Source organism: Hippopotamus amphibius, chromosome 1, assembly GCF_030028045.1.
Source record: "Hippopotamus amphibius kiboko isolate mHipAmp2 chromosome 1, mHipAmp2.hap2, whole genome shotgun sequence".
NCBI lineage: Eukaryota > Metazoa > Chordata > Mammalia > Artiodactyla > Hippopotamidae > Hippopotamus > Hippopotamus amphibius.
Window position 1 is genome coordinate 189,757,397 of NC_080186.1, and position 26,294 is coordinate 189,783,690.

General features: G+C 40.3%; 1 protein-coding gene across 1 annotated transcript in view; it reads left to right on the forward strand.

Moving 5' to 3' along the window:
• Positions 1 to 1,570: 1,570 nt before the first annotated feature.
• EFNA5 (ephrin A5) overlaps positions 1,571 to 26,294 on the forward strand; it is a 269,645-nt gene continuing 244,921 nt past the window's right edge. The window contains exon 1 of the mRNA XM_057737840.1: positions 1,571 to 3,700. Coding sequence (XP_057593823.1) covers positions 3,576 to 3,700 — 125 coding nt within the window. The 5' untranslated portion in view covers positions 1,571 to 3,575. The remainder of the gene's footprint in view (positions 3,701 to 26,294) is intronic.

Here is a 26,294-nt window from a genome sequence, read left to right on the forward strand (position 1 = left end):
ATACAGATGGTAGAGAAGAATTTGTGTTAATATTCTGAATTTACGTTTCTTAATTTAGGAAGGTGGTTGATTTGTTAGGGTGGTTTGTAGCACCATCTATAATTACACAGATTGCAATTTATATCTAGCCACAAACAGAAGAGTAACTTTTCTAGGACAATTTCAGGGTCTCTTCAGATAGGAAAAATTTCTCTAATTGAGAAACTACTCAAGTTTTAGGCAAGAGCCCGTGACATCCAGGTAATCCGAGGCCGATGTGGACTGTTCCTCTCCTCTCAAATCTGTACTGTTCATGACCCAGGTTCTCCATCAAACTCAATCCTGGCTGAGCTACAGGCAATAGCCCCGCTGGATGCGGACTGCAGGCCCACCACTGGAGGGCGTCTGGACGCTTCCAAATAGCTCCTAAGCGCCTGGAAATCTAGAGCTGGAGGACTGGAAAGCGCAGGAGGAAGAACGTGATCTTTGATTTTATTGGGCTAATAAGTAAAGGGGAGAACAGGCAGGCCTGGGAGCAAAACTAAGCTGCTTGCTTTCTTGGGATCAGCCCTTCTCGCTGAGGCAGCAGATTCCCTAGAGAGTAAGAGAGACTACTACCACGCAGGCCCCAGCCCGCGGAGCCCCGCCAGGGCGAGTCTCGAGGGTTTGCAGCCCCGCAGCGCCGGGCGCCTGGCTGGCTTCCCGGGAGCTTGAGGACACCGGGACGCGTCCCGAGGCGCGAGGACCGCCTCACTGTCAGGCGAGCACGCATCGGTGGCGGCCGGAGGCCCGAGGCGCTGCAACCTGCTCTAGAAGCCCGGGAACGCAAGGCCTTTTCCAATAATAAAGGAACTCCTGCCATGACCTCCATTTCTTCCCCCACCGGGTTCGTTCGAAGCATTTATCCTTTGGGGAGTCGGCAGTGAACCAACCTCGGAGTTGAAATAGAAAAGGTGTACGGTATTTCGGGTGGGCTCCCCTGCCGAAGGTTCGCACTGAATTGTCATCACTTTACACTGTGATTTTCTCCATTTAGAAAAAAGTGTTTTCAAAGCATCATTTTAAATAGAAGTCTTGCTTCCTGCTCGTGAACCTTTAAATCCCTGGTAGCAAGAGGGGAGTTGAAAGGCACATAAGAGATGCTCAGGTTTCCAGACAGCGCAGCGCCGGGCAATGCGCGTTGTGTAGAACAGGGCAGAGATTTACAAGAACACGTAGTCACTGTGGTTCCCTGCCAGCTGGCTGCTGGGACTTCGTGTCACTTGAGGGACCCCGGAGGCAGATTTTGGCTCTCCGGCTATAGGGTGGGAACCGGTTCCTCTGTGATAGAAAGACCCTACTCTCAGGTAAAAAGATGTCAAATCATTCCTCAGGCCAGACGGAATTCAGCATCCAAAGGGTTACGCGCGGCGGCTGCTTTCGGGCGGAGAAGAGGGCGCCTCAGCACTCCCAGTAATTCAATTAGTCAGGTTTCTGGAAGGTGGGGCCCAGGAGGGGGGCTAGGAGGCGTGGGGAAGGGAGGAGATTAGGAAAACGCCTCTTTCTCGTGGAGCGGACCAATCCGGTTGGAGTAAAGAGAGAGGAAAAAACCCGATCTGTAAGCAAACAGCAGGCAGTTCCCTGACTGGCTGCTCCAGCCACCCCCCACCCCTTCTCAAGTAAACTGCAAGGAAAAAAAAAAAAAAGCAGCCCACATGACCCGGGCCGCGGCGGCAGCAGCGCTGGCTGGGCGCGGGCTGGCGGCGCCTCCCCCTCTGGGTCCGGAGCTCACACCCGCGCTCGCGCCGCCCGCCTGCCCCGCGCCCTGCGCTCCACGCCCACCCCCTGCCGCTCCGCCCACGTCCACGTTCACGCGCGCGGCCTCGCGCTCCGGTGCGGCGGCTGCTGCTGGGTCGCCGCTGCTGTCGGCTTTACACGCAGGTCATTAACGAGGGGGCGTGCCCGAGGAGATTTTTCCCATAAAGCATTTTTTCTCGCTCTCTTTTTTTTCTCTTTTGCAAAACTGACTTTTACCCCTTTCCCACTTCTCGCCAGTCGTTTCAATCCCTCCTGGGCTGCTCGTGCTGCCGCTGCTGCTGCACTCAAGTTTATTTTCCCGCCTGGTAAAGGTTTTGAGATTCTGTTGGTGGTTTTCACCTCTTGTTGCTGCTGTGCCCAAGGAGGGAAAGAGGAGCAGCTGCGGGAGGATCGGGAAGGTTTTCTGATGTAGTCATCGGGGAGGTGCCATACGCTCGTGCGCTTTCTCTCTCTCTCTTTTTCCTCCTTTCGCATTTCAAACTGATTGATGCATCTCTACAAGTTGCCGGGCTTGGGGTTGGACCAGTCGGAGTCGCAGGGACACTTCTGAGAGCTCACCCAGGGCTCTTGGCACCGCGTCTGGGGGCTCAGTCTTGCTCCTGGAAGGCGATCGGCGGCTGACATCAGCCCATCCAGGAGTTGGGGGGATTCATTTGAAAGTGATCGTTTCCCCTCCCGCTTTCCAGCCGAACAGTTGGGTTGGCATCGTCCTGCAGGTTTCGGCATCCCTACTCCGCCTGGCTGGCTGGTTCGTAACCTCTGCTCTCCATTCACTCTGGTGCACCGACTCCCGGACAAGAAAAGCACGCGCGAGAAATCCCCGAGACTCAGCCAGCGGCCGGGGTGTCGTCTCCTGCCGTCGCCGCCGCCGTCGCAGTCCGACTCCGCCGGGGGACCTGCTGGAGGACGCGAAGAGCCAAACTTTTCTTTGAGGTCTGCGAGGCAAGACTGCTCCTAGCCCGCTTAGCTGCCGCTTAACCAGTTCCAGGACGCCGACGGCGCTGGGTTTGTGGCTCCAGATCCCCACCCTTCTCGGCGCACCGCCCTGAAGCCGCAGCACCTACCGGACTCCTCCGAGATTTCCAGGGGTCACCCGGTTAAAGCACAGAGGAGGCGGGGGAAGGGGGTCCTCTGACTCCCGGGACCACAGGCGGGAAGCCCCCCATCCACACGGAGCCCTCCTCCTGCAGTTTCCTACAGGCCGCCAAAGTAACTTGGAGCGAAGCGGGGCGCACTGCGAGGGCCCTGGGCGGCGGCGGAGCCGTGCGCAGCCCGCGGCGCCGACGCTGAGCCGGGCCCGGCGGGCCAGTGTATGTCTCCCCGAGGCCGTGGCGCGCAGCTCCCGGTGACTGTGCAGCGTGCGCCGCCGCCTGCCCCAACCCGCGCTGCCGCCGCCCGGCCCGGCGCGCACCTCCTTCTCCCGGGGTGACCGGCCTGCCGCCGCCGCCCGAGACACAGCTTGGCACCCCTTCCCCCGCCCTCGCCGCCGCCACCACCACACACACGCACGCTTCTCTCCATCTTGTGATTCCTTTTTTCCTCCTGAACCCTCCAGTGGGGGTGCAAGCTTGCCTTTATTCCCCCCACTCCACCGCCTTCTTTTCTTCTCGCTCTCCTCCCCCTCCTCAGCTTGGTGTGCGCCTTTCTTTTCTCGCCCCTCTTCATTTTTATTTATTCATATTTATTTGGCTCCCGCTCTCTCGCGTTCTCTCTCCCCTTCACACCCTCCCTTCCTCCCTCCGGATCCCTGCGCTCTCCCCGGAGTGGCGCGTCGGGGGCTCCGCCGCTGGCCAGGCGTGATGTTGCACGTGGAGATGTTGACGCTGCTGTTTCTCGTGCTCTGGATGTGTGTGTTCAGCCAGGACCCGGGCTCCAAGGCCGTCGCCGACCGCTACGCCGTCTACTGGAACAGCAGCAACCCCAGGTAAAGCAATGAGGGGTGGAGAGCCGGGGCTACCCGGGCCTCGGCGCCCTGCGGAAGGAGCGGCGGCGCAGGGGACCCGCGCGCAGCGGCCGACGGCGGCGCGCACTCTCAGAGTCTGCGCCGCTCCGGCGCGGATGGCTTTCTAGGCGCCCGCGGGAAACGCTCACTTCGTGCTCCTCTTTGTTGAGGTGCGGCGGGGGAGCCCGAGCGCCTCCGGGCGTTCGCGGGGCTGCCCAGACTGGCTGCTTCTCCGAAGCGCGGGGAGACTCGGAAAAGGCGGGAGCTTGGGAGTCGAGACTTCGCTTCCCCACCAAGGCAGGCTGGCCAGCATCCCGATCTAGGCGCAGGGCTTGGGCACGGAGAGCCTCTGGTGCACGCCGCCCAGAAGCTCTCTCCTGGAGCGTGGGTGCGCAGGGACTGCGGCGAGAACCCGCCAAACATCGCCAAAGTGTTTTTTTTTGTTTTTGTTTTTGTTTTCAATTTTTCTTTCCTCTCCCTCGTGCGCTCAGAAGGCGCACTGGCTGGGGGAAGTGAGGGGGGCTGGGAAGCGGAAGCTTTAGATTTTTATTTTCCTCTTTAGCTGCGAGGAAATCACCCGGCCCCTAGGTCAGTCCGGTCCCGGCTCTTTTGGCAGCAGAGAGAATTCTTTCACCTTCTCCACCCCGCGGTGGGCTCAAGGTGCCAGAAAGTTTGATCTAATGCTGGGTTACGTCATGCTTGCGGAGCTAGCTGCTGGAGTTGGCCGAACCGGGAGGTGGGAGCCCTTCGTCCGAAGCCTGGCAGTGTGCAGCCGGAGGAGCGCGCGCTGTTACCTGGAACCGTTTTTCGGGCGTTTTCGAAGCCCGCCGAGTACGCAGGAAGCTAGAGATGGGCGCCCGGGGCCGCCCTAGCGCTCCTGCTGGACCCTGGCCACCTGCAGATGTTCCTTGTTCACGGACCCTGGAACAGGGGTAGGGGTGGGGTTGTTCAGAATGCCGGGCGGACCCCTTCGGATCCAGAGCAGGTCCGAGCCCTACTTTCTCCCCGGCAGCAGTCGGCCCCGCTGGGCCCGTATTTCTCTGTCTTCTGGGACCGAGGCCAGTTTCCAGCTGTGGGCTGGTCTTGGTGCCCGCTGAGGAGGAAGGAAGTAGCAACGATTATACCTAAAATCCCAGGTTTTTCCCTGGGCTGGAATGGAAGTTGGGAGAAGAGAGGCGGGAGGCCAAGGGAAGAGTTTGTGGTTGCTGCGCGCCCAGCGCGCTTGGGGAGAGGGGGCTGGCGGGCGCCTCTAGGTTTTCCTACCTCCTGGAGGACCTCTCCGCCGGCCTCCGGCCTTTCTTTGTTATGCTGCCATAGGAGGGATTCCCCCGCTTGAAGTGATGTTCTCTCAGCTGAAGAGGGGCAGATTTCCCTACAAGCGGTACACCGGTTGCTGAACAGGGAGAGAGACCCCCCCACCCTGCTACCCCAGGAAAGACAGTCCCAACCAGGTAGCCCAGTCCTGATTGCACCGCCTGGCCCAAGTGGAGACATCCCTCAAAGTTTGGTTTAAAAAGTCTCCTGGAGGTGGGTGGTGGGATGGAAAACTATTTCTTCTTTGACATGCCACTTACCACTATTAGGAATAAGAGAAAGAGAAGCCATCCTGCCAGAGGAGATGCCTTTTATTAAAGCTGACAAGACAAATAGAGCAAGCTTTCCACTTGTGATGGTGTTAAAAGCAAGTCTCATTATGTTGGTTGGGTTTCTTCCCCTTTGGGCTTTATTAGACAGCATATTCGAAACAGGAATTTATATTTTAAACTTTAGTGCCTTATTAAATAAAACAACAGTGAAATTGGTTAGTTGAATTCGGGACATTTTGCTCTTGCTTGTTTTTCATTCCCACTCCAAACTTCACAGTGTGATCTTTTTCTCATGGTATTAATTTATTTGGATACTTGGGTGTTCCAGTCATCCTGGGTTAAAACAGAAAGACTCAGCAACATCCCTACTCTACCCCTCCTTCTTAACCTGTCAAGCTAGTCTGAGTTAGTTTGAGGACATTTTATCTTAGGTTATCTCTGTTTTATGCTTTTGATACTGTTGTTTGGTTTGAGATTAGCACATTGATTTTTGTCACAGGTCATGTTTTTTTAATAGATCTGCCCTGCCTGCGGAAAACTCTTCTGCTGGGGATGCCATGGTGTCTTTGAACCTGCCCAAAGTTAATCTGTAGAATTTTAAAATACCAAAAGTATTCTCAAGTCAGTATTCTAATTTGAAGTTTGTGGAAATACCTCTCTAATTGGTCAACATCAATTTAATAATGTTCAAAAGGGAGAATGACATGCCCCCCCCCCCCTTCAGCTCTAACTGTAGTATTCTTAGGGATTTGTGGGTGTGTTTCTCTTCATATGTTTTCACAGTAAAACTTACTTTAAAAAATAATATTAGTTTAAAACTAGGTACTGGTAGGCAGATTTATCTTAGAAATGTTGAATAAGATGGTGCTTTTTTGATGAATGAGGAAAGGTCAGCTTGGATATAATTTAAAAGGAGCCAAATGCAAAATAAGTAATTTAGAAATAAATAGTTTATCACAAAAGATAGTGAAAAAATATTTTAGAAAACTTGCAGGGGGTTTACTGTGTTTTAAATTTTTAATGTTTTACACTTTCTTTTCATCTATGCTGTCATTTTGTAAAGTAAGCCATGCCTTTTGGTTTTACATAAATCCTATCTTGTTAAGACTTTACTAAATTAATAATATTATCAGAAGACTTCAGTTCTGTGGAAAAAAGTAGAAAACTTTAATTGAAACACAGACTTAGATTTTTCTCTCAGAAGAAAAGTTCAGTGGACACATTAAGCTGATAATGGATATTATGGCAAAATGAAGTAAATATATTTTAGCTTATACTAATGTATGAGCTAATTTCAAATTTGAAATTATGTTTAGATAAAATTAAAATTAAGTATTACACCTTGATCACAGGGTTTGAATATCTTATTTTGTAACTTGTGCGGTCAAGGGAGTTTATCAGCTGCATTGGGTTTCATTACTGACTGCTTTGATAACAGAGGCATCCATAGATCTAAGTTCACAGAGGGAAAAAAAGGTAAAACTTATTTGCTGTCAGATACTTTTGCTGTTAGAATCTGTCTTCCCAGGTATTCACTTCTGGGAAATAGATGTTCAACTTTTAAATGCTGATAACTTTTTAATTGCCAGTATTTATTGGGCAGTGGGCCACACTGATTTTATGTGTTGACTTTGCTACAAATCTCTAAAATAGCACCTAGACCTAACAGTCTGAATAAAAATATATAACATTTTCATAAATGCATCTTTCATATTTTAAACATTTGAAAAGTTGCATGAGTTCCATCTAAATAGAGTTAGCAGAAAGATCCTTTTAATGTTATGCTCAATTCTGGGCTGTTACTGAGTTTGAGTAATGAAGATCCAACTCAAAGAGAATATAACTATTGCCAGAGAGAATATTTGTCCTTAATTTCTTTAATAATGTAAAACGCTTTTAAGTAACTTTTAAAAAGACTTTCAATAATAGAATTTCCTTTACATTCTCCGTTAGTAGCTACGCTTATAAAGGTAGAAGTGACTTAAGATTAAGAATATACCTCTAAATCTGAAACCATGCTATAAATATAAAGTTTGGTGGTTCCAAAGAGAATATTCTTTCAAATGCTGTGTATATTGAAAAGTTCTTGGATTCACTTGACCACTTGCCAGAGTGATGCTGGGATAATTAAACATGTCTCCTACTGGTTTGCATTAATGGGTGGAATAGTAAAATAATACAGTGGCAAATATAACCAGCATACTTTAGGAGTACTGATTCTCCTCACTTAGTACTTTGCTTCTGTACAGGTTTGAGAATCACCAATTTAAAATGTTACTCTCTTTTTGGAAAAGATATTTCTATAATTCATCTGGGATTTTCTAAATTTCAACCTAATCATGTTTTCTTTGGACTTGTAAATTAAACATTTCATGTTAGAGTAGCAGGTAATTGACACCATTTAGTTTTGCTAACATGTAATCTTGAGTTGTGAAAGTGATGTGAATTGTAGGTCAACACTCCCAAATCTTTCAGGCAGTATAGATGATATGTGTGTGACTAAGTAGAGAGAAGTAGTAACATTTTTCCCTGATCATAGCCCTTGCATATTTTTTCGCTTTCAAAATTCATTTGTTTCATTTTTAAAAATCTGAGCTGTCAGTATTATATATACCAGTATATGAGTACTATGCCTTTTCCACTGACAAACAAATGAAATGAGTTTGGTCTGAATCTAACACTTTGATTTGAGGAAAGATGGAAAGTTGATCTTGGTTTTTAATGAGTTTTGTCACCAACCTTGATAACTTTATTTTTGAAATTTTAACTTTTAAATAATATTTCATATATTAGAAACAAAAGTTCTTCAGGTAAAAGGCATTACTTAGAATCTTTTAAGGTTATTAACTCTCAACCTCAGTGTAATGTATCATTTTATTAGATGTAGTGGGGTAATTTTGTTCATTTGATATTTAGGTCAGAATTTTATAAACATCTGCTTTAAAAATAAAGCAGTGTGATGAAAATTTATATTCTATGCTTTTTTACCCTTATCCATTTGTAGGAGACCTGAAATGAATTTCCTCCTCTTACCCTTTCTTTATCTAGAAATTTATAGAAGAAAAGTGTGCTTCTTATTTTTGACCAGTTTTCCTTAGAAGTTTGAAAGCAAAATAAGGCACTGAGATGTTATATTCCAGTGATTTTAGGCATTTGTTATATATTCGTAATAAGCTCTCAGAAATAGTCAACTGTCTTTTTCTTAGGCAACTGGAACATCAGTGCTATTTGAGGCACACTTGGCTGTACCCTCTAATTTGGCATTTCCAGTGTGAGACCAAGGTCAATAAACTCTTCCTGATTAAAAGAATCAGAGAGAGCCTTTAGTAGTTCTTTACTCCCTGTTAGTTGATGTTAGTGGTATTAACTAAGCCATTGGCTCACTGAACCAATGTCTTGTTGACATGTGTATTCTGGCTGATAATCAGTAGCCATAGAGGCTTCCACCTTCGGAGGCTGAAGATCAGATTTGGAGGGAGCATTTAGTTATTTGGGAGCAAATTAACCTTGTGAATTTCTTGCCATTTAATCTTGTACGATGCCTTCTGAAGAGGCATTTCATTGCATTCTGCCCACTGGCCTGATTTCCTGTTGGATGGAACAGATAGAGATGAGCACCTCCTTTTCTCCCCTGTTGCTATGAACCAAGCAAGCTACCAGCTTCATGCTGGGCCAAGAAAATGAATGAATACAATTAGTCCTTCAGGAGTCCTGGCCTTTGCAAGCTTAGAAGTATATGCCAAAAGAATGTACTTTGGAGAACGAGAAAACATTACGATAGAAAATGAACAAAACATTAGAATATGTTAAGAACAGAATCTTATGGTAGCATTTGGTTTATTGTTTATGGTGGGGGTTTTTTTGTCCAGTATAAATGATTTGATTAATAGTTTTTTTAAAAAGATGCTCTTCAGCCCTCTTCATTTTTTGTGTTGGTTTTGAATAACTTCAAGCAGTAATGAGAATTTTAAATGCTATGATATTTTATTTTGGATAATGAAACACTCTATGTTAACAGATGCCATATAATTGTTTTTCTTTTCAGAAATGGTATACACACTGTTAAAATAGCAGCCATGGTTAGAATGTCCATGTTAAAAAGGAAGCTTGTATGTCCCTAAGTACAGTGAGAAAGGCCTGGCCACTTATCCAGGATGCTCAGTCAGGACTAGTCTTCCAACCGAGAAAAAATTGCCTTCTGATCATTTGTGACGGATAATACCTTCATATTCAGGTATAAAACCTCAAAGAGGAGTGTAAGAAATGAGATATTAATGTTCACTTTTAGTAATTTGCCTCATGGTAACCTTAGACAGCTAAACATCAGTAAATTACTGTCTCTTTTAAGGGCCTGATTTATATTTCTAGATTTATATTTTAGTCTGCTTCTCAACCTATACCCCAAGCTGTTTTGTAGAAAAGTTTCTTGTGATTAATTTGAACTTCCAGTGCTTCTGAATGGGATATTACTCACCACCAGGAGATCTGTTTCCTCTGAAATTTGCCTGCATTCATGTTTTCAAAATTATCAGCTTATTATAAACAAGGCAGCACAATGACATAGAAGCACTTAGTTTAAAATTAAAAAGTAATAATTCAGGTTTTTCTGTATTTCAACAATTTATGCCTAGTTTTGAGAATAAACAAAAAAAGTCTCTTATATTTTACTATTCTTAATCTATATTCCTTGTACTCTGAAGGATTTATTGTGAACTACTAAAATCTCTACACTATTTTCTAATCTGAAATCTGTGTGGATGGAAACTCTTGATTTTAAGGGTTTTGAATACAGTATTTAAACAGTGAGATTTCAATTAAACCATTATTTTAAAACAGTGAAAACTTCTCCTTGAATTAGCTAGTTGCTGAGAGACAGTAGCGTACTACAGTGATGGTTAGCCCAGCTTTCATTCAGGTAAAATTCTATCATTTTCAATAAGGAAAAATAAACCTTTGTCATCTTGAGAAACATCCCTCATGCAATTGACAGTTGACAGGTTGAAGAAAATGTTACTGTCAGGTCTTATTTTCCCCTCAAGTGAGAAATAAAAATAGTTTTGAGTGATTTTTTTTTTTAAATCTATTTAAAAATTTTTTCAAAATGGAGGAAAATGTTTTTAGTTTTTGTGTGTATGTCATAGAATTAATGTGCCATCTGCTTCAGGGAAGGTCATCAGAGTGCAGTTCCAGGAGAGGTTGTCTAACAACTAAGTTCTTAGGGTATTAACTTTAAAAAGCCAAAGACAGTTGATTTGTTTGTAGTGGGATATCACTGGGCGTTTTGTGATGGAGTTCTATAAGAGATATAAGATATCGATATTATTCCTGTTACTACTTATCAAGTGACCTGATTTTCGGGACTGATGATCGTGATTCTGGTATGAAGGATAATTGTGAATTTTGGTTTTGTGAGGTCTTTATGTATATGCATCGGGCAATCACGTTATTAGCACACAAAGATAAGACCTTTTAAAAAAATTGCTTTGCTATTAATAATTTTCAGTAACTGCACAGCGTAATCCCCGTAAGTTTCCATGTGGAAGTGCATGAATATATACTTGGAGATTAGAAAAAAAATATACCAAAGTTCTTGTTTCTCGATTTAGAAAAGCTAGTTTTTTTGGCTTTCAGTTAAATCAGCGTTTCTTTTCTTTCCCCCAGAAGCAGCCATCTTGTTTTAAGACCGATTTTATTTCTTTCATGAAAATGGTCGGGAAATGAATATGGACGATAGAAAAGGACTAAACCACTTTATAATTATTTTGGCAGGGCTCTACATTTAAAGCTCTATCTTGAGTTATGTGTGAGCTCACTAAAATGCTATCTTCTTGTATTTAGTTGACAAAAAAGGGTATTTTAACTTAGTGATGATATATTTTAAACCCAGGCATATTATATTTTTATGTTAAATATTGGGCTGTACCATGTTTACTTATGCATTTTTCTCCTGGAGCTTATAATTTATTGTTAATTTCTCAGTAATGTATTAGTAGCCCCTATTATCACCCCCACCCCTCCAAATCCTGACTTCCTTTTTCTTACTATACTAAGTAGTCCTTTTTATTTGTTGGTTGATTTTTTTTTTTTTCCAAATTGCTCAGCATTACTAGGAATCTTTCTCTAGTAAGTGGTACTGATAAAAATGTAGGTACCTCTGAAAATGAAGCATTTAGGGTGCTTTAAGAAGCATTATATGAAGCCAGAGCCTTTTTGGTCCCTGGAATATAGGCTCTCACAATCTCATTACTAAACCATTCTTGAGGGTTCTTACAGAAAATTATTTTGGAAGTAAATTCATATTTGTTATTAAAAGTTATGAGAGTGTACTAATTGAGACTGTTATATTTTCACCATGTTTTGTATTTCTGGATACATTTGGAGGAACATGTGGTCTAGTAAACTTTACCAGAAATTTATACTACACTTCTTGCCACTGCATCTGTTTGATGATGTCTGGGAACATTATTCCCATGTACCGCAGTAAAAACAGAACTTCTTAAGACTAATTTCAAAGTAACCTGACTCAGTCAGTCTGATTAAACTGGGCACAGATTGAATACTACTTATGTCACATATTGCTTCAGTTCATTAGAAGTAGGATTTTGGGTGGTTGCAGATGCAATGTAAAGGCGATAAATAAAATACATGTTTTAAGATTGATCGGATATGCATCTCATGGACTTCTCATTAAAGTCCAGGTATGAGTTGACAGTTTATGTACCAAAACGGTTCCCTCCGCTATCCATCATCTGTTTTTCTTTGACTGGTGGAGAAGACTAAAATAACCAACTGTTCAAAGTGACCTTTTTGTTTTAAATGAACTAACAAATACTTTTGTTTTTTCCTCCTGCTTCTAAGATGTCAGAATGTCCATTCTAGTTTTTTTAGTGATTTATTTATGTATGTAGAAACTGTAATTAAAAAATTAGCCCTTGCTTCTTAATATGAAAATACATATTATAAAAGTAAATGAAAGTATTTTCTCCTATTAAAAGTGCAGTTTTGTGGCTTGATGCAGTCATGGTTTATTTTGGTTGGATAATTGTAGTGCTAATTGTTATCTAGATTTTGATGGTGGCAGGCATGATACTTGGTGTTTTCTGGTACATAGGTGCCAGCAGGATATACAGCTTTGTCATATTTGCCTCACTTTAATAATATATAGGGGACATAACCTTTTGGTTAAGTTTTTTTTTTAAATGGTATTTAATTGTATGGAGTCAAATGGGAATAGGGAGAAAAGCAAAAATAATTCTAAATATGGGGAAATTATCTTTTGTGTTTAACAATTAGGTTAAACAAAGTGGGAGCAAATGAGCCTAGTTCCCCTTCTGTTGTTTCAGGGCAAGAAAATACAGACAGATGTCGGAATGTGGAGGCTGTGACCTCTGACCCGCACAGCATGGCCACTGCCATGGCACACAAGTGTCCTGAGCCACCATCGTAGCAGCACTTTTTGAAGTGACTGACACTTGAGATGGAGATTCTGAAACTGATTCTGTAGCTATTTGTAGGTCTCCGAAATCTCAGTCTTTTTAGCTTCGATTTTAAGTTCCTCACCTTATCTTTTATGAAAAACGTTTCTTTGTTTGGTGCAGGCAGTGCTTTTGTGACTTCTAGAAGGGGTCTGTATCCCTATAGTCACTACCAGTCTTTTCGTCCCAATAAATTTATTCATCGGATTGGGCTAATGGAGGAAACTCAGATGTATGGTTTTGCTGCAGCAAGTATTTGTCTGCTTTATTTAGCTAATATGTATTTTCTTAAAGGCAAATGAAAGCAGTGGTTTTGTTCAAGGCCCTTTCTTTTAGTCTCTGCTCTGCAATCTCGCCAGTAACCTCTGGGTTCAGACAGACCATTAATGTTTTAGATACTGTGGCATTCAGTATTTTCTTCCTATATTTGTTTACTGTTACTGCTTCAATAAACTTTTATGCCTATTTCAGTAGTTTTCTGGCAGGGGCTCCGTTTATTAAAATTTAGTGACCCAGCACTAAGAGGGGTACAGTTCAAATAGTGGTGCTTCTAACAGGGTTTTGTGTCAAACTAGAGAAAATAATAGGGAAATGAAAGCTGCCAAAATGTGTCTCCCAATTACTAATTAATCAGGCGAGAAAGGACGTCAGTGGCAGATCTGGTGTCTGCCATGACAGCAACTCAGGGGATGCCTTATTTTAAATACTGTATAAATCAAATTGAAGTAAGCCTCAGGGAACATAGCACCCAGATATTTGATATCACAAGTGTTAATTTTTTAAGTCTATATAAAGCAAGGCAAAAACCAAAATTGAAACTGAATCTTTGTACTCCTCACTGATAGTATCAAAACACAAAGCTATTCTTTATGTATTTTGCTTATTAGTAAGCAGTGCCTTTATTCTTATGAATATTTTAGTACAGATATAATAGTATTCTTGGTTTTAGTATTGCTGTAGCATTGTATACATACTTTATCCTTGATAGAGACTTGGGGAAAAATTAAAAATTTTTTCGATCATATGCCTGTCATCAACATTTTAAGCATTATTGTAATTGAAGAACAAAATTCTCTCCTCCCCTGGAAATGTATGTTTTTGCTGTCCCAGAGGTTCCAGTCTCTTCTGGCAATGTTCCCACTATGGTTGCTGGACCCATAATTAAATGCCTGTTATTAGTGTATTTTTTCCATAGCATTTACAACCTAAAAAAGAAAAGGGTCTTGTATGGAACTATAGCTGTCAGGGGAACAATGAAAACTAATTACACACTCTGCTATCACCGTTGTCAACTGTACTCTTGGGAAAACAACAACATGATGGAGTGTGTGTGTGTATGGGAGGGTGCGTATATGTATACAGGATGTTCCATATGAATATATATGTATGGGGTCAGACATATCTGATGGCTTAACTTAAAACGCTGGATTCCCTGAAGCAAAAACAAATTATAAAGGGCAATCTAATTCAGTTAATTAAATAGAAACAAAGTAATTCTGTATTGGGGAGAGGGTTCCTGCTTTGGTATCCATCCTTTAAACTGTGGCCTAAGAGAGTCAGCAATATTTATGACTCCGAATATTTCATTACTCTGAGTATCACTTTGGAATGGTCCTGTTATCAATATATCTATGCTACTAATGTATTTGAGTATTTACTATATAATTATCTCTTTCACAAATTATTTCTTTACTTTGCTGTATAGTTTTGTGTTGGTATCTGGTTATGGGAGGGCTGAGCAGTTAGTTTATTATGTGTATCTCTCGGTCACTGTGTTTCTCTTTTGATGGCTTTGGCCATTTCACTGTTCCGTAGGTGGATTTGAGAAAGAAAATAAAACAAAAAATGATGTTTCTAAAACATATAGCAGCTTTGGGGTGAGATTTGGTAAGAAAAGACTTTGAGGCTATTGAACAACTTGAGGTTTGGAATCAGTTTTGAATTTCAGTCATCCATGCCATTCCTGTTCTTTGGTACCACATAGAATCAGGACTTGGCCCTATATAATGTTTTCCATTACTACTTTGATTTCTTGGGTGAATTCTCCTTACCGTATTTAAAACCACAGACAAATGGGCAAATTCAGGAGTTATATGTTGATCTAAACTTAGTTTTCCAAAGTTTTCACATTAAAGCAACATTATAGATAAATATCTGACAGTGATATATTTCTATATTGAATATCTGAAGATTACAATTCATAAAATATTGAGTGATAATGCAGACACAGTAGATTTGGAGATGAAAAGACAGTATCTGTACCCTTAAGGAACTTGCAGTTTTGTGTGCGTTTAAGAATTGTATACACATAATCACAGTGCAAAGTAGAAGATACTATAAGAAATCTTCACATATGGATTTATTCAGTAAATTTATCAAGTGTCTGCTGTGGGCCAAATATTATTCTTGGTACTGGAGATATTGCAGCAAACAATATATAAACAACATCCCTCCTATCACAAAGCAGTCAATTTGTGATTTCTACATCACTGCTTTTCACACTCTAATGTACCAGAAGTCCTTGAGGATTTTGTTGAAATACAGATTTTAATTCTGTAGATCTGGGGCAGGGCCTGACATTCTGCATTTCTAGCGGGCTTCCACAGTTTGAGCAGCAAGGTTCTAGATAAATCAGTGGGGAGAGAGATTACTTCTGGTTCCTCATTAAGGGCTCTTGGTTGTATTTGCCCTGATCTTTCTGTGTAGGTCTACAGTTCCTCAAGTGGCTTAGTATTTGCATGAGTGCAAGTTATTTGCCTTAAGACCTGGTAGTCTTCATTTCTTGCGACTTTACCCCAAATCTCAGAAAATTAAAATGGATTTTTACACTGAGGTTTATGCATCATTAAAATACACCACTAACAAAAATAACAGGCCAGGGATTTTGATGTAAGTCTTGCTCTTTATAGAAAAGTCTACTGGAGTGAAAATATTTCCTTGGTCCAAAAAGTTTAAGGAGGATCCTGTCATAAATGTCTCAATATATTTGAAACCCTCCCCAAAGATATTTTCTGAGGCAATGCCAGAATTGCACCTCAAGAATAGATTTTTAACACTTTCCAGTTGAAATCCCTATGGTTAAATGAACCCCAAATGTTCACTTTACATTCAGCACAGAAGATGACTAACAATTTTTCTGCTTCCACTGGTGGAGTTTCTTGTGGGTGACTTCAGGAGCCTACACTTCCATGGAGACTTCGGGGGAGACACCTGTCTGCTCTAAAACTCCATGAATCTAGTGCCCTTAGTGAGAAATCTTTGTTTCTGTAGAGTCTCTATAAATACGCTTGTTTCATTCACAGCATATATAACATTTGCTCTTGCAAAACAATTGTGTGATGCTTGTATTCACTAGTAAAGGGCAGAACTAGTTAAATTCAGATTACTCAGCCTGCTTACTTGTTGTTCTCACTCCGTGTGTATAAATATAATATTCCCACTCTCCTAAGTGAACTTGAAAGTCTTTGGAAGCATAAGTAGACTTACTTAACCAATATACCTCTATGGAACAATTATTAAAAGAAAGATGAAACTGTTTGTAGATCAGCTGTATTTGTATGAAAATAAACCAATAGAAAGGAAGGATGGTGAGAACTCTTAATTCAAGTATCCTTAAAAAAAAAAATTTTACCAACACTTTTTATAATTATCAAACAGAAGCAAATCTTTTCATTTTCAAATCCTTGGCAGAATGGATTTAATTATTGTGTAACTTTTATAAGAACTATGAGTATTATTAAGAACAGTAAATCAAGACATGTCTGTTTTGCTTGTTTTTTGTAGCTTTATGTTTATGCTTATTATGGTTTAAATAAGCGTCTGAGATAATGACTTTGAGGTGACACCCACTCAGAGTTTCCAGTTTTATGATTCTCATGGATAAAGAAATTCGAGAATCTTCTGTGACTCTGTGTGAATTTAAGTGGTTCCTAAAAGAGAATTATGCTTGGAAGATTATTCAGTTTAGAAATAGGTATCTTCATTGACTAAAATAAAACTATTTGCATATCTCTAAGGAATGGCTTTTTTCAGAATGGAGTTAATATACCTAAGATTTGTGGTCACTGTCATGTTTAGATAAAGCAGATGCCAAATACTTCTAATTATTGTTTTGCCCCTCCATATTTTAGAAAGGTAAAATAAATACATTGAACAGTTTTTATTCAACTCAAGGCTGTTAACAGTGATTTGTCCTTAGATTAATAGGTTGTAACCAAGTTCTTTGATACATTGATATTTGTAAATTTACAGATTGTTTTGACTGCATAAAGTGAAAGCATTGAATTTATGTACTTTTTTAAAATTTTGAGTTCTTATGACAGCAGCTGTTTTGGATAAAACTTTGAATGGGTTGAGGTGTTGTCTAGGCAATGCTCAGAGAATAAGATATTTATATCAGATTAGGTTTTTAAATTGTCTTTGTTAACATTTTTTGTTACATTTCAGATCTAGTTAAATTTCAGCTTTGAGTCTAATTATGCCATTCCATTTGTAGTGATAAATTTGAAGCTGTTTCTTCACCCTAACCAATAAATGGTCATAATAAAAATGTCTCCCTCAGATCTGTGAAAATTTGAAGGAAGGTATATCTGTAGCAGGATTTTTAAAAAGGTTATAAAAATTAGAATAGAGATTGAGTGGGTCACCTTACTTTGCACTGATGCATCTCACTGTAAAATTCTATATATTCTTGTAAGTTGCATAGAAATACATTTTTACAAATAAAAATTTATTTTCAAGACATTGTGGAAGAGTTGACTTTTTAAAAGATCAAGTTGGCTTATTTTGTAATATATGTTGTCCCTGATAGATATGATTTATGCATTTACATGGGATCTTCTTTTAAAGGAATTCACATTTCAGGCTTTATCTTGTTTTTTCTACATGAGTAATAATGTGTGAAGAGTGACACTTGAGAGGCAAGTCAGCTAGGATCTTCTTCCAGAAAGGAATTTTGGATCTCCTTCCTAAAGTGGTTGCTCTCTCAGTTTGTTTCTAATACATTGTTTCCTCTTTGACTTCTAAAACCCTAATATTCTGCTGTTGGACTTCACAGGTGTAATGAGATATCTCCATCTCAAAGGAGAAATTAATGAATACCGACACCCTTTTGGAGAATGCTTGTATTTCCAATGAGGAGCTTGTTGAAACAAATCAATTCCTGTCTGGGGCTCTTCTGTACAGGCAGCATGGCTATCCCTGGGATCCTTGGATTCTTCTGAATCCTACTGCCAGAAGAACCGGGTTTAGCCTGTGACGCCTTTGTGCTTAAAAAAACCCCTGTTATTGACTGCTTTTAAACTTAGTACATATTAATTATACACACAGTGATGTTAGGAGCAGAAATAGATCATAACAGCGACTAGCTAAGAAAGGAAACAGAATTTGTCAGGGAACACGTATTTTAATGCACTGAAACCTGAGTTTCTTTAACACATTACTGTCAAAGGGCCACTTTCCTGTAGAATTGTCTGATGGTTACTCAAAACAGGTTTTACTTCATATGTGTATAGTTATTTATGAGAATAGCAAGTGTGCCTGTTACTTGTTTTAAAATTGCAATCATATACTTATATAATTATTTTATAACATTTTACTTCTGAAGATATAAATCTCACTTAAGCCAAAAAAATGTAATTCATAAGGGAAATTGTCAGTGATCCTTATGTGCTATTCCCAGAAATTTAGTGACGACTGAGGGCAGCACTTGGCCAGTAGCAATAAAATATTGAAGTTAATATTAGCAATACCAAAATTATTTGATAGAGCACTGATAACTGTGTATAACTGATTCCCCTTAAAAGTTCAGTGTTTTAATATTTGGAATTGCTGGTACTCACCAGAATATCAGACTGACCTTTGTTATGTTTGTATCATTTCATACAAAAGTGAGTTTCTTTTGTCCTGCTAAATTGGAAGTTAAGGTCTGTCAAGGGAATGAGCTTGCTATGAGTTTATTTCAAGGTTTAAACTTTGCAATTTTATGTTACTTGGATTCAGTATGATGAATGATTAATGGTTACAATCCCTCCTGTGTTCCAGGCTTCCTTTCTTGGCAAAAAGGTAGTCAAGAAATTTAAATGTTGATGACTTATTGACGCTCTATATTATTAAAAAAACAATTCCTTATAACTCATATATCAGTTTAAAACTGTCAGCTAGAGGCCTCATTTCAGCTAGGCTGACTCCGTATGTTCTTTCATGAGAGCATGTTGATTGATCAAATTGAGTGTATAGCAATCCAGTAATTCCTTAAGATGTTGCAATAATTGGATTGAGTTGCATTTTAATTATTTAGCTTTTGTTTATATGGTAAATAATGTAGTGAAGATTAGAGGTGAACATATTTCAGTGCATTTGATGAACTTAAACAAACATGGTAGAACACAGCTATTCTTTTATACCTAACCTTTTACCACATATATTTTGAGAAGGGGAGGTTTGAATTCTCTTAAGTTCTCTTTGCAAGATGCCAGATGATGTCAGTGTATTTTGCATGTTTAAAATATAGACAGTGATGAACTGCCCTTTAGTACTAGGTTGTCATAAACTAGAATTTTTAAGTTTAGACAGTTGCAAATCCTCTTTAGTTTCTCTCCTGTTAACTTTTTCAGATCATCTGACTGTCCTTATGGAAATGTTGTAAAATGCGAATGGAATGTATAGTTAGGTCTTTAAGCAAAAACAATGAAGTCTACTTATTGATTTGAATGGAATAATGAGCATTATAATTGGTTACGGCAGATAACTATGATTTTCTTTCCTCAGGTATCTGACTGAAATCTCTAGTAATTTTATATGGCCTTCATCATTTTAGTCAAATTTCTCAACTGTCACTTCAGGTTTAGTTTTATGACAATTGACTCCTTTAAAAAATAAAATTAAACCAACTTGGCAAATATAAAAATTGTTACAGCTAAATAGTTTTATTTTTCATAAAGGGAATATCTCTATATTTGCATCAAAAAAAGGCTGTTTAAATTTATGGGAAAACTCCGTTGATTCTTATATAGTATTAGAACCACCTCCCTCCCTGTGCCACCTCCCACCTGCCTTCCCATGGTAAGCCACCGTCACTGATGGGAAGACAGAGTTTGTAACTTTTTTTTTTTCGGTTACTTTCTTCAGAGCCATAGATCTACCTTCTTAGTATTGCCAAGCTAGCAGACATGCGTACTAGTATTTACCATAGCACGTTCTAGATTCTGGGTATTCACAGCTTTTTTTAGGACACATCTGAATTGGTAGTACACGTGAGATCCGGTTTGGGAGTCAGCCAAGGAGTTGAACGAACTACATCTAGGGCCCTTGCATTGCCCTTCCGGGCTGAGTAGGCAAACATTGAGAATCTTTGGGTGGTGGATCGGATCAGGGCCCCGTTCACAAGATATACAGGGGTCACATGAAGTGGATTTGCACTGGGGCCTAATATGGAGTTTTAAGACTGCAGTAATCAGTGTTGAAGACCCTTGGTTTTTCTTGTTGTAAATTGCTAATTAGTTTAGAAAGTCTAAGGTGTTTTGTTGAACAGCTTTCCCTATGTTCTCTGAGAAAGTGCTTTGGACAGTAATCTATTTACTCATCTCTATACCGTCTTCCCTCTTGTTAAAATAAAATCTAGAAACCTCAGGGGACTCCCCACTGTTGAGTTCTGCTTGGAAGGAGCTTTAAAACAGTGGCTCCAAACTGAAGTAAATATTGACTGGGTCTGGGGCTGGCTGAGGCCTGCTCAAAGCCTCCTGTTGTTCCTGCTTAGTCAGCACTCCAGAGCCGCCTCAAGTATGCCTGTGTTAGGAGGAGAAGAAAGGCGGCGGAGGGAAAGTAACAGGGCCCACAGCTGAACTCATAAACGCGCCATATAGAGGAAAGGAAAGCCGACTACAAAGCCAGCAGGAGCTTATGCCGGGTTACAGAGAACTTAGGAGACTGGAGTGCCAAAACAGTCTCTGCCGTGTCTCTTTCAGAAGTTCAAGGTACACGGAGCTATTGGTCTTGGTGGGTCCAGCCCTTCATGCTGGTGATGCTGTATTCTCAAGGACACGTGAAATGTAGCATTTTGGTGGAGTTGAAAGAAAGATGAGGGGTAAACCTGAATTCCAGACGAATCCTTCTCCCTCCCTGATACCTGTCCCGATGCTTCTGTCAGCCTTTCCAACTTCAGCTGTCATGTCGGATTACACACTCTCTTGGGTCTCTTAAGTGCTTCAGCATCCCCAGGGTATCAGATGGGTGAGGGAGAACCATATGCTGTCTGAAATGCAAGTTCTGAAGTTCTGAAGAGGAGATGTTCCTATTATATGAAAAATTTAAACTTTTTTTTAAAGGAAAATTAAATCATTTAAATATGGAACAGATTCCCTTGTTTAAAGTGGAGTATTTTGAGTAAAGGCTGACTGTATTTTTACCATTCAGTTCAAGAACCCAAACAAACAGCTGGCTGACTTATGTTTTAGTAAAAACCATCCCGGTACATTTACTAACTGGAAAAGTAAACATCCTTAAAATGAAATTCTCATGTGTCCTGACTGCAGAGTGATTTTTAATAAAGACACAGTGAAACCAATAGCATATTTGGGTTGTTCACTTTGACTGATATTGTAAATGTCCCTACATCTTAAATGCCTGGTCTTCTGTGACATTTGGTGTGAACATGTCAATGCTAAAGACCACATGCAGGCAAATACCAAGACAATTAGAAAATTCATTAGCTGTCAAAGCAGTGATCAAAATGTTCAGCTTCACTCAGGCTAATAATGAACAACAAACGTAATGTCACAATAAAGCATGGAATGCTATGGACAGAGAGAGAAAGCACATGTGTTCAGGGTATCAGGAACTACTTCCTGGAAGAGGAATAGTGTAGTCTAAGGCCTTGAATGAAGAATGTGATTTTAATAGAGATGGAGACAAGTAGTAGGAGAATATTACAGGGATTCATAGCAGCAGGAGTAAAGACTTGCTGGCTGTAACTTTGTAGGTGGATTTGAGGGCCATACAGAAAGTAGTTAATTCCAAGTGAATGAGATGTGGAAGATCCGAAGCTTGGGCTTCCGTGGGTTAGCCATGTTGCAGGGTCTTACTGTGAGGCTTCTGATATCAAGGGGGAGTGTCATTATGAGGGATTATTCTTTGTGATGGGTGAATTAGCAGGGTTCTCGTGTATATTATAATTGTTCTGCACCATTGTGTATCTTAGCCGCTGTTTAATTGCTTTGCAAATATAACTGAATACCAGAAAATTTTGAAGGTCTTGAATTAGGTGTGGTTTATAAGTGGTTAGGTGATGGGATGGTAAAAAATCAGGGCAATTTTAATATTTCCAGATGGAACCTGAGGGTACTCTATCACATCTAAAGTATTTCTCTTATTTATGGATTGAACAGTTGTTTTCAAACTTCTTTTTTAGCCAAAAAACAATGTTCATAAAAGTCATTGGCAGAAAACTAATATGTAAAACAGAAAAAAAAAAAAAAAGGAAAACAAAAACCATCACACAAACATCAGGCTGCATTTGGGAGAGATTGGGGCTACCCACCTCTGGTCCCAGGCTCCTGAGAGGCTGTGTGGAGCCCCTCTGGCTCTGAGTGCCTTTTCAAGACCCTCAAGTAATGCCTTGGCGGTTACTCAGAGGAGTTCAGGGTGATTCGTTTTTGCCTTTACAGGCACAGAAATGCTCCTGTGTCCCTTTAGAAACAGGTATTTCTGAATAGCTCCCATTTATTGAGCTCTTACTGAGCACTGACCAAACACAGTGCTTTACAGACTTCACAATCATTATCATGTATTTAATCCTGACAACACCTTTTATGAAGAAGGAGATATGATGATCCTCTTTTACAGATGAGAAAACTGAGGTTTATATACTTTGAAGTTGGCCAGCAAGTGGCTCTTAACTGCTTAACTGGGCTGTGTGGAGTGACACGCTGTCTGACACAACTCAGTGAAATGTTGAAAAGTGACCTTGAGACAGAATTTTCCAGGAGCTGCAGTGGAGAACAATAGAGACCATATGCTAATACGAAAGAAGGGTTAAAAATGCACACTGATATTCCCCTTGTTTGAGCATCTAATGGATTGAGAGGTGGCAAGCCGCAACTGGTACACCTAGAGCAGATAATGAGTACCACCAGAGGTTAAGTGTTTCGTGGACTCCTTCTTTGGAGCTAGTTGTGAGGCTGTGTGTATATAAATACAACATGTGTTGTATGTGCAGAATAATCGGGCTAGTAGGGAATTCACATGCCAGCTTAGCCCTCTTTTGCATTTGGGGGAGCTTGATTCCTGAGGCCTGGCCAAAGTAGAGCATGATTTTTTGAAGCATTTCAGGAGAAATTCTGGAACTCCTTTAATAAAAACTTGAGTTTAACAATCATATCGTCAGGAAACTTTCCCCTATATTTAACCTAAATTCCTGCACTTTCGGTCAGGTCTGGTTTACATAATGACAGTATGAATTTACTTAAAAAATTTTTAAATGCAGCTTTTGCCTACTGCTCAGTAAATGCATTCTGAGCAAGAAACACATGGTTTCTTAAGCTATGGAGACCAGCGTATGAATGCTTGAATTGACTCTATATTCTTTTGTGTCCCAAATCCCACCCCGCACTCCTATCTTTCTCCCCTTTCTGTTGCTTCCTTTCATCACAGGAGTTTTTGCCCTGTAGCTTAACAGCCACTGAATTATTCCCGATGAGTTTCAAAGACACAAGTCTCCTGATAGGATGTGGGTGGATCAGGTTCCCAGCTAATCTCCAGAGAGACACAGTGGAGGGGGAAGAAAGGGGTTTGGCACCTTATTGGTTATGGACATCTGCTTTGCCAGACTAACCCAGGTCTTTTAGTTGAAACGTGCCTGGAAACATGAGGTGATTCATCGCCCATGCACAGTCCTTTGTACCTCTGCAGTGGAAGTTGTTACCCTTTCTTCTGCTTTATTGTGCATGAATAATATTGGTATATGGATAATACTGTAGTTGGTGTACACGATCTGCATCTTTGTATGTGTTCTGTTCCCTAGATGATAAGACTCTTGAGGTCGGGATTGTGATTTATGTGTAGAAACACTATACAAGGGCTGGCCACGATAGTTAAGAATCTGAGGCAGGTCCTGGGTATAATTCTCAGCTTCTCCACTAACTAGGTGCTGTGGGCCTGGACAAGTTACTTAACCTTTCTCTGCTTCACCTACCTCACCTGTAAATGAGAATAATAAACATATTTATCTGGTAGAGTTATTGTGATGATTAAATAACATGTTACATTAGAACAGTGCGTGGCACAGAGCATGTGATTAGTAAATGTTAGCTATTGATAAATACTTTTGCATGAATTTCTTTATTTTCATTATCTTTTTATGTACAAAAAGATTTTATAATGGCACAGAGATATGTTAAGGAGAGAACATTGGCTAACTTTGGAGTCAGGGTGATCTGGGTTCCAATGCTGATGTTCTTCCTTAACTCTGAGTTTCACCTGTGTAAAATAGAGAGAATGTATAATTTGTGATGATCCAGTGAGAAAGTAAATGCACGTAAAATACCTGCTGCATACTATCCCCTCAGTGAAATCTAGGCATTATTATTATTAATTTAGAGAATTAATCATTTGAGTATTAACCTATGAGATGTAATGGCTACCCATCAACATTCTCTCTCCATTTTCTTGTCTGCCTATTGCCAAATGTTGTGGTAACCTAACTGAACTCATGTGTTAATTGTGTGGAAATTCTCCTTTCTGATTTTGTCAGTTTGAAAGATAATGTCTTTTTTTTAAAAAAATACCAAGGCCTGGAGTCAGGTGATGTGGATGTCACTGTATTTTTTTCCTACCAACTAGATATTTGACCTTAAGCAAATCACTGAATGCTCCAGGACTCTGTTTTTCATCTTGACAACAAAGTGATGGAATTAGTTGATCTCTTATGCTAGAGCTTCTGACTCAGAAGATCTGAGATGTGTCACTGCTTTGACACTACTTAACTGTTTGACCTTGGGCAAGTCGCTTAACCTTGGTCAAGTCGAGTTTCCTCATCTGTGAAATGAGAGGATTGTTGTCCTCTGGGAGGTCATTGTCAACTTCATGAATCTTTTGGTCTCTTTAACTTCCTTGGTTAAAACATATAATGTACTCGCCCTACCCCATTTTGCTTTATCAGCGCAGAGGAACTAATACATATGTATCTACAACGTGGCTAAGCTTTTGAAGGAAACACACATGATTTTTTTGTTTTTTACTTTCAAGCTTAATTTTAAAGATTAAAAAAATTTTTTTTCAATGTTACTTCTGAACTTCCATTTAAGGATTTATCTGGAAAGCCATCCTGAAGTTGTAGTCAATCAGTAAGAAAAATAATGTACCATTTCAGAGCTTTCGGTATATATTTTATACCCAAACTAGCCAAGTCACCCTCATCCAAATTAATGAATCCAATCCTGAAATTTGACATGGGAAGACTGTGGTGGAATTGTATCTGATTGAACTTTCAATTTAGTTTAGTTCTAAAAATTAAGAAGAGTTTTTTAAAGAGTGTTTCAAAAGAAGGACAAGAAGGACCTAGAATTAAAAAATATTCTTCGTGTACCCCCCAAAAAAATAAAATAAAATAATAATAAAAAAAAAAAAAAAAAAAAAAATATTCTTCAATTCACATCTGTAAGATGTAAACCACAGGTTAACTTACTGAACTGTTTGGTTTTCATTTGTTTTCCATTGGGAGGAGATATGAAGTAGAATAGGGAAGACTTTAGAAAATTGGGTAAATGTATAAATATTGGAATGCAGCATACAGTTGTACAATTTAAATCTTTATCATGTTATATAAATATGACTTTATAGTCTTTTGTCCTGCTTTTTGCTATATCTATATAATTTTGCATACTTATTACATTATTATTAAAAATATAAATAATGTCACACTAGGCTTTATAATATGAAATGAACATTTCAAACATTACTTTAGTAATCAGTGAAAACTGAAGTGGACAAAACACACTGGATCTTTAAAATAAGTTCTAAGATGCCAGTTCACTATACAAGAAAGAATGATTCAGCCAGAAAATCAATTAAAATTTTAAGTGAGTTACGCATTTGCATCAAGATGATGATAAGTGTAGTGATTGGTACATAAACAGTAATGAGTAATTATTAGCTAACTCACCGGCTTTATGCCTTCCTTGTATTAGACCTGCTTACAGAGGAGAAATTGTCTCATTTATTTGGAGATGCTTGGCCCGCTTCAGGGTCTGTTTTCTTAGTAGTTTCTAGTCAGATTATTCCTAATCAGTTTCATGGGTAGATTGGACTGGCTTCACCCCATTTCTTGTGGCAGTGTGGGTTTTCAGTGGACTAATCACAATCACAGAGCACGAAGATGTGTCCTCTTAGAGGTCAGGTCTTGTTCTCATCCAAGTAGATTGATTTGTGAGCAGCAGCCATTACCGACAGCCGGTGTGTGTTTGCCAGTGTGTTTCTGCATTTAGTAATTTGTTGGACATGAACTTAACATTTTTCATTTCC